General features: G+C 30.2%; 2 protein-coding genes across 8 annotated transcripts in view; both read left to right on the top strand.

Annotated features, from left to right (window-relative positions):
* LOC143233486 (MFS-type transporter SLC18B1-like) overlaps positions 1–9047 on the top strand; it is a 68294-nt gene that overhangs the window by 23547 nt on the left and 35700 nt on the right. The gene's annotated exons all lie outside the window — the stretch shown is intronic.
* LOC143233488 (MFS-type transporter SLC18B1-like) lies at positions 1605–8664 on the top strand. The gene is made up of 7 exons (XM_076469769.1): positions 1605–1740; positions 3865–3963; positions 6280–6371; positions 6514–6609; positions 7161–7235; positions 7337–7430; positions 8455–8664. Exons 1-7 carry the CDS (start codon positions 1669–1671, stop codon positions 8545–8547), a joined length of 621 nt encoding a protein of 206 aa, XP_076325884.1. The 5' UTR covers positions 1605–1668; the 3' UTR covers positions 8548–8664.

Raw genomic sequence — 9047 nt, 5'->3', positions numbered from 1 at the left:
TAAAAGAATAATGTTATTAGTAATTAGTTTTACTTTTCGCCTAGGTACTACAGTTATAACAATAATTTTAGTAATATTTAGTTTTTCTTATCACACACAAGTAAGATCATTTTTTAAAAATTATGTTTGGTAGTATTTTTTTATTGGTGAAACACAGGTAATATCAATTGTAACAATGTTGTTATTAATATTTTTTTACTTATCACACAAGTAAGATCAGTCATAACATTAAGGCTGTTAGTATTTAGTTTTATTTATCAAACACAGGTAAGATCAGTTTTAACAATATGGTCATTAGTATTTAGTTTCACTCATCAAAACAGGTAAAATCAGTTATAGGAATATGTTTACTGTATTTAGTATTACTTATCACACACTGGTAAGATCAGTTATAATAATATAGTCATTATGATTTCTTTTACTTATCAAACAGAGGTAAGATAAGTGATAACAATATTGTTTTTAGAATTTAGATTTATTTATCAAACACAGGTATGATCAGTTATAACAATGTGGTTACTAGTATTTAGTTTAACTTATCACAAATAGGTAAGATCGGTTATAACAATATGGTTATTAGTACTTGGTTTTACTTGTCAAACACAAGTCATATCAGTTATAACAATATAGTTACTAGTGCTTAGTTTCATTTATCCAAGATAGGTAAGTTCAATTGTAATAAAATGTTTATTAGTATTTAGTTTTACTTATTAACACAGGTAAGATCAGTTATAAGAATATGGTAACTGGTATTTACCTTTACTTATCACACACTGTTAAATTCAGTTATACCAGTACTGCTGCTACTATTTAGTGTGACTTATCACACACAGGTAAGATCTGTTATAACAATATGGATAGTGGTATTTAGTTTTACTTATCGCTCACAGGTATGATCGGTTATAACATTATGGTTACTAGTATTTGTTTTATTTATCATACACAGGTAACATTACTTATGATAATATGGCTATTATTATTTAGTTTAACTTGTCAAACACAGTTAATGATAGTTATAACAATATGGCTATTAGTATTGAGTTTTTTATATCACACAAGTAAATTCAGTTATAAAAATATTGTTACTTATTATACACAAGCAAGATCAGTTATAACAATATCGTTATTAGTATTTAGTTTTAGTTATCAAACACAGGTAAGATTAATTAAAACAATGTGGTTATAATTATTTAGTTTTACTTATCAAACTAATGTAAGATCAGTTGTACCAATATGGTGATGGGTATTTAGCTTTACTTATCACACATACGTCAGGTCGCTTATAACAATATGATTTATGGTATTTACTTTTACTTGTCAAACATAGGTAAGATCAGTTAGAACAACATGGCTACTAGTATTCAATTTTACTTAACAAACACATTTAAGATGAGTTATAACAATATGGCTACTGTCATTCAATTTTACTTATGAGAATCTGGTAAGATAGTTTATAACAATATGGTTAGTGGTATTCATTTTCGTGACTATATGTACTCTGAGATTTCAAAATCGTTTTATAATAATGTAGTTATCTTTTGTATAATACGATTTTGTTTTAAATTGTTTATTATTGAGATTTTCTTTCTTTTATTTTTAGATTGTACAACTCAAGGCACAGGAAGTAACTTTTTAAAGATTATTCTAAACTTTACATTTCTGGTGAATATGATGAATGTATTAACAGGACTTCTTTTTATGGGTTTTAATGAAGCAACACTGGAGCCACACATCAGAAAAGTATTTTATTTCATTTATATTTCTTTTTCTGTTATTTTAAATAAAACCATATGCAATAAGAAAATAATTTTGATTAGTTTATTAACACCTTACAGATGTTTTCATATTTGTTTGACCTTATGTGCAAAGTTTTTGAGAACAATTAATCTTTAACATAACCTAATAAAGGCATTGTGAGCAGCAACATAAGATTTCGTGAAAATAACTGAGTCATAAATCCTTCCTTTTGCGCATATATTTCATGATTTAAGGGACAATTTTTAACTCTGTTTCTGTAAGAAGTTTTATCTCACAATTTCCTCATTTTGTTGTATCTTTAGTTATTGTTAATGTTTTAATTCTCACAGAATAACATGTTTTAAGTTTGTTGTAAAGGCTTTCATGACAATTTTTCAATTAATCTGAAATCTATATTTTCTCCTATTGCACTCTCATGTTGTAGTATCGATTGGTTTTTATTCTATTTCATTTTCTTTATGTTTCTGTTCCCCAAATGATAAATTGGACTTGATTCATTTTGTTATTTGAAGGTCTTACCGTATCTGATAGATTGGCTTGGTTCTATTTTGTTATTTTAAAAACTAGCTGTTAGGTTTGTTGTTGTTTTTTCTAGTTGTTGTTGTTGTTCAGAGTTTGTTTTATGAGTGTAAGGTTGTTTTTAATTCTGTTTTATTAACTTATATTTTCTTTCCCGATTGATATCTTGGATTTCATTCTTTTTTTTAATTTTATACCTCCTTTCCCGACTGTTAGATTGATTGTGATTCTATTTCCTTCATAATTTTACTTCTCGCTTTTTTTATATGCAAAAACGGCTTGTTTGGGCTGAGAAAACACTTTACATAGAAGAGCGAACAACGTTTCGACCTTCTTCGGTCATCGTCAGGTTCACAAAGAAAGAGGTAACTGACCGGAAGCTGACCACATGTTTGAAAGGGGTTGTGTAACTGTGTGTCGAAATGTAGAGGGCGGTATTAGATGTTTGAATATATAATTTTATTTATTATATTAATATAGGTATAAAGGCGTTCCTTTATATTGGTTTATTTTGGGTTTAAGTTGTTGTATAAGTAAGGCTTCTTTAATTTTACGTTTGTTTATGTTTGTTTCTTTATTTAGTATTTGAGTGTTTTCTATGGTTATGTTGTGTTTATTTGACTTGCAGTGTTCGAAAACGTGTGAAGGTGACTTTTTATGTTCTTTGAATCTGGTTTCCATTTTTCTACTTGTTTCTCCAATATAGAAGTCGTGGCAGTTATCACATTGTATTTTATAAATAATGTTGGTGTGGTGTTTGTCAGTGTAGTTTTTACATAGTATAGACCTCAGTTTTGTGCCGGGTTTTTGAGTGTTTTCTCAGCCCAAACGAGCCGTTTTGCATATAAATTTCTCAACAAGTGGGTTTCTCGTCATCACTGACTTCTCGCTTTTATTCCCACTGTCCCTTTTATAAAGTCCCTAAAATAAGTTTTGTTGTTTTGCCAAGTAGAATGAAGATATCATAAATATAAGTGATAATATTTTTAAATCTTATTATATCGCAGGTGGGTTAAACTATTTATATTAATCAAACTAAATTATTAACCTGAAATATTTAGTTAGTAATTAATATGAAGTACTATCCATATTAGACACTATAATTACGTAAATTTTTATCTGTATCGTCAAAACAGAGTAATTCACTTTTTTCTGATAATTCTGTATTATATTCTTGTATTCATGATAAAGACGTTCTACGACATTTTGGTATTTCTGATAAAGTAATTCTGTAACATATTCTTATATTTATGACGACGTTGTTAATAAAGTATTTTTACAATTATAATGAAGCGATCTTTTAAACCACATTTTACATTTCTGTTGAATTTATTTTGTAAGTATAGTTGTACTCGTACGTATATCTGGAGACATGATTTAGTGTTTTTGCCAATACGCGTACAACGTTGAATACTGTTACACAACTGTTAAATTGACATTTATCTATATTTATTACATAACTTAAATATCTAATATTTACATTTTAGGCCTAAGTTATCTATCCGTAGAAGAAAATTCTTATATTTGCAATTGATGTGTTTTAATATAGAAATTACAAATTCTATTGTTTGTGTTATTTCCAAACAGTTCTATTTGCAGCCATCAATTGTAGGCCTATTTTTTCTCGTGAGTGGTGGATGTTATGCAATTGGTACATTGTGCTGGGGTCATATGTCTGACAAAGTTGTAAGTAAACACTTAATATTTTAACCTTCGAATTCATCTCAAAACTTTCATAAAAAGTATATTACTATACCATGGTCGCCCTCCGCCAGTACAGCAGTATGTCTACTGATTTACAACGCTAAAATCAGGGGTTCGATTCCCCTTGTTGGGCTCAGTAGATAGACCGATGTGGCTTTGCTATAAGAAAACACACAAATACCATGGTCACATACATGTTCTCGGACTTTAACAATCATAAGCTAGTGTGGGGCTGTAGCATATGTTATAAAGGGGCCGAAATTAAAAAAAAAAACAACAAAACAAAAACATATAAATATTAAAACACGTAAGTTTTTAACTTACATAGTAAAATATTTTTTTTTCATACAGTCAGATAATACGAGAAATATGTCTGACATTTCAATAATAGTTTACTTCCATGTACGTAACAATTTCAAACGTCAAACAGTGGCAGCGCCAGGATATTTTCGTTAGGGGGGGGCTGAGGTAAACTGTGGAGGGGCTTCCCAAAATGCCATCAATATGAAGTATAGATGGTAAATTATAATAATGTAAATACCAAGGTACATTTCAGAAAAGTGTGCTATTTTTAACTGCGTTTTCTATGAAGTTTTCATTGGAAACTCATACTCTGATTAATAATTCATTATTACAAATTAGAAATAATCTGTTTATGAAAATATGCGTATGTGTAAAAGAGGAAGTGTTTTCCATAATTTATGAATATATGTAGGTGAGAATATTGGGGGGGGGGGGGCTGAGGGGGGTTTGGCTCATCTCAAGCACCCCAACTCCCCCCCCCTGGTGCCGTTTATTTGTGGATAACCTAATGCTTGAACAATATCAATAGACATAAAAATAACCCTACAGTAGAATACGTGAACAATATCATTGTATGAAAAAAATAAAAATATACTTGAAAACAATTCAACAACACCTGACGTCATCAAAATGGTCAGAAGTTATTATTTATAAAGTATTAATACAAAATACAATACAAATAACTCTTTAAAACATCTTAAAGTTCAATAATTACTTTTAATAAAACAAGTTTAACAAATGCATATTCTCACAGTACGAAACAATAGTAATTAATACTTATTTAAACCATTTAGTATAGATACAATAGTAAATTAGAACATAACAAAAACTTGAAAGATGATATTCAAAGAAATACAATTTATATTAGTAGAAACACAGTATTTATAACACTAATACAGATCAAAACCTTAATGTACTTTAAATTTACTTTGCTAAATACCTACGAATGCACTTGTTTAGCATTAAAGATAAAAATAACACTTTAACACAGACAATTATATTTCGTAATAAATATTGATTCAGAATAATGTGTCGTAACTCAGTTCAGCTTCACAATACAAGCAAAAATAACTGATAAATCATGGGCTTGTGTAGGTGATATTTATATACAAGTTACCTACGAAGAAAGACAAAGTTTACAAAAGGAGAAAGGAAAGTACATAGTACTAATCGATTTGTAGTAGTTCTGTTTATCGAGTAGGTGACGTCTCCCTAACTGATCCTAGCTCTTGGCTGTGGTACTGTGTAAGTGAAGACTCTCTAACTTGTCTCGGCTGTGGGGTGTGGTGCTAAGAAATTTCCGTTTGTAAAATACTCAGAAAGCTAATTAAGTATTTTAGGAAAGTGTTTACATCAAAAATGCTTTCTTTCCAAATTTATATTGAGAAGAGTTATGAAGAAATTCGACCTGTTTTCCGTTACTAAATAGATACGTGTTTTAAGCAGAGACATCCCGCCACACACAGACACACACATCACTATTTCGAGGCCAGTCTGTACTTGTAATTAGTAGTATCCTGGTAATGAAAAAAGCGGTTTTAACAGTTATGTGGAGATAATGTGTTTGAAAAATATCAAACAGTAACAGAAAAAAAATACTAAAAGACTGAAAGAAACGATGATATGAAACAAACTACTACAAATTACTGATTGTTTTCACAAAGTTTGATACTGCTATTTATTTATTTTGGTTTTGTATTGAACAAAGAACAGAAAGATATAGAACAAAACAATTCGGAACACATGTTATACAAATATTGTTTTTCAAAGTGATCTGGATAACAAATCAGATGAAACCGATACAACCATTGAAGTTAAACCTAAGATTTGTCATAAATAAATACACATACTTGACGTCGTCGTTGCAACATTAACTTAAAACCGTGAAAACATTCCAAAATTTATTTAATATAAATTACTTAGCGTTTCACATTTTACAAATTAAACATGTTGAGTCCTGGCTAATAAATCCTGTTTTCGTTTTTCTTATTGTAGCCTCACTCTCGTGTTCCACTTCTGGTTTCAAGTTTTATTTGTGTATTAGCCTTGTTGTTTATTGGTCCTGTCCCGTTTATTCCGCTGGACACGTAAGTTCTTTTTTCATTTTTATATGTGGCTAAAAACATGATTTATATTTACTGTTTTATTAATTTTATAACTGGATAGTATATAACATTTTCTGTAATTTATTTTATCTGTTAAATACACTGTTGTTATTCTTATTTGCAGCTCCATCTGGTTGGTGATTTTATGTCAAGTATTTATTGGAATAGGTTCTGCTGGCAAGTTGGTTGCGGGATACAATTCTTCATTGACAAACGCAATGTAAGTGTAGATTATTAAGTGTGTTATTCAAGTTAACGTAAGAACTGACGTCAGTATCTATAGTGTGTTCTTCAAGTAAACTTAAGAATTGACATCAATATCTATAATGTGTTCTTCAAGTTAAGGAAAGAACTGACGTCAGTATCTATATAACGTTTAGTGTGTTCAGTTTTACGTCTGAAACATCGTCAGTATCCATAGTAAGTTGACAATGAAATAAAAAAACCTTTATCTCGAGCTGTAACTGAGAGTTTCCCCTAAAGAAGAAGGTCCATATTTCGAATGTGCTCGGCTTGTAGAGTTTTTTTTATTGTATTTCTATCAAGACTTCTTGAACCGAAGTGTTTTTCTAACATCAACTAGGAAGTTAAGTGTGTTCTTCAAGTCAACATAAGAACTGACGTCAGTATTTATAGTAATTTATGTATGTTTTTAAAGTGAACATAAGAATAACCATAAATTAATAATAATAATAATAATAACTGAAAATAACAAGGCTTAAAACTACCAGAAATGTGTTTTAAATAAACTAAACGAACTTGTTATTTCAGATCACGAGGATTTCCCAATGACGCCACAACTATGGCAGTAATTACTGGAGTGTTTAGTGCGGTACTTGCGATTGGGTAGGTAAAGTGTTAAATATTATATTGATGAAAATTGATTTCCTTTTCTAGTTCTTCATACGATATATTTAATTAAGATATCCTTATTTATTCCGATTTAGCGGTTTTGTCGGACCGTCACTAGGCGGAGTTTTATTAGATAACATTGGCTACGAGAATGGAACATGCGTATTACTGGGACTGGAAATGACAATTGTAAGTTTTCATTGAGAATTTGTCTAAAACGTATATATATATATCTGCTATTAGTTGTGAATATACATATATCAAGTTACTTGCCCTAAAACAACTCACAACTAGGGAGACCAGACGTCCCGTGTTTGGTAGCTTGTCCAGGAAAGAGCTTTATGATAAAGACATTAAAACTATCAGGCACGTAGAACCGCGAATGTTGTATCAGGTACTCATGAACCCGAGTGTGAATGTGGAGGCAGTGAAAACACTACACATTCTTGTAGTGAATTTCATAAATTTATAATGAAAGGAAAACAGAACTCCGTTAAATCCATTCTTTACAAAACTGTGCCCAGAATGTTTGAATGTAATACCGGAAACTAAATGTAGTATGTTTAATGATGTCGTGGGTTCTTAAATAAACTTATAAAGACAAGTAGGGACCGATGTGTACGTAACCTAAATCGTTGTAGTGATACAGAAAGTTTTAATGCAACCACAATTCTTAGGGCAAGAAAGTAAACATTACAAAAACTGAATTTAAAAAAAATCATGCTTTATAAAAATCACTGTAATCATGTTAGTCTAAGCCAAAGTAGGAATATTTTCACATTTGAAGTAATTCTGTTTTTTTGTAATTTGGACGTGCTTGTTTCGATGTAAATTTATAACATCAAAACTTTCTATATTACTGCAGCTTGCATGGTTACATATTTACTGATCCATACTTGTTAAGCTAAAATAAACGTTTTTTTTTGTTCTTGTTTGTTTCTCTTTCTATCAGCTATATTTTGCACTAACGTGGGACGAGCCCATATCTGATTCGATTTTATTACTCATTAAAATTTCTTCTAACTTACCCTCAATTTTAATTACCCAAACTAGGGCATACACTACTACCATTTTCAGTATAAGAAAGGAATTCGACTGATAAATTTAGTCATTTTTTGTACGCTTATCTGGAAAAATTACTTTATTACTAAGATAAAAATATGTTAAAATAGAATAATTTTGATTCACCCCACAATGTCACTCTCTCTTCCAGTTGTTTCTGAACGTTGCTCATATTTTCTGGTACAATCTATGCAGAAGAAGAGATGTATCGGACGACATGGTTCCTATCGTGGCAGCTGACTGAATTAAAAATCATCTGATTAAAATGTAGCAGATTAATCAGTTGTCACAATTATATATTAGGTGTGTAAGGATTATTCTACTACTGTATACATCATATAAGATGTACAGTGAATTGATTTCGTTTTATTATGAATAAAACTGCTTTGGACAGACACAAAGTTGTTACTGCTGGATGTGAAAACATCCTCAGAGCAACGTTCTTACTACTGAATGTAGTAACATACTTAAAACAACGTTCTTATTATTGAATGTAGTAGCATCTTCAAATCTATTACGTTTCATTTGTTATTAAAAGTTTATTTTTTTCCCATTTAATGTTAGGTTAAGGATTAAATCTTACAGTTGTCATGAACATGTGGTTTCTCCAATTATGCCACGCTTTCACCAAACATACACTTAACAATAACAAACTACCTCGTAAGCATACACTTAAAATAAGAACTAGTCAAGGCGACGACTTTTGAAGAGTAAATCAGGTAGTCAAACAGTGCCAAAAAAGAC

This window comes from Tachypleus tridentatus, chromosome 12 (assembly GCF_004210375.1).
Source record: "Tachypleus tridentatus isolate NWPU-2018 chromosome 12, ASM421037v1, whole genome shotgun sequence".
NCBI lineage: Eukaryota > Metazoa > Arthropoda > Merostomata > Xiphosura > Limulidae > Tachypleus > Tachypleus tridentatus.
The sequence above is the reverse complement of the archived record's forward strand: the minus strand, read 5'-3'. Positions and strand labels throughout refer to the sequence as shown.

Excerpts from the sequence above, each read along its gene's own strand:
- LOC143233488 (XM_076469769.1), top strand. The coding sequence starts at position 1,669 with ATGATGAATGTATTAACAGGACTTCTTTTTATGGGTTTTAATGAAGCA. Across the intron at positions 1,741-3,864 it reads TGGAGCCACACATCAGAAAA|TTCTATTTGCAGCCATCAAT; the intron begins GTATTTTATTTC and ends ATTTCCAAACAG. Across the intron at positions 7,236-7,336 it reads AGTGCGGTACTTGCGATTGG|CGGTTTTGTCGGACCGTCAC; the intron begins GTAGGTAAAGTG and ends ATTCCGATTTAG.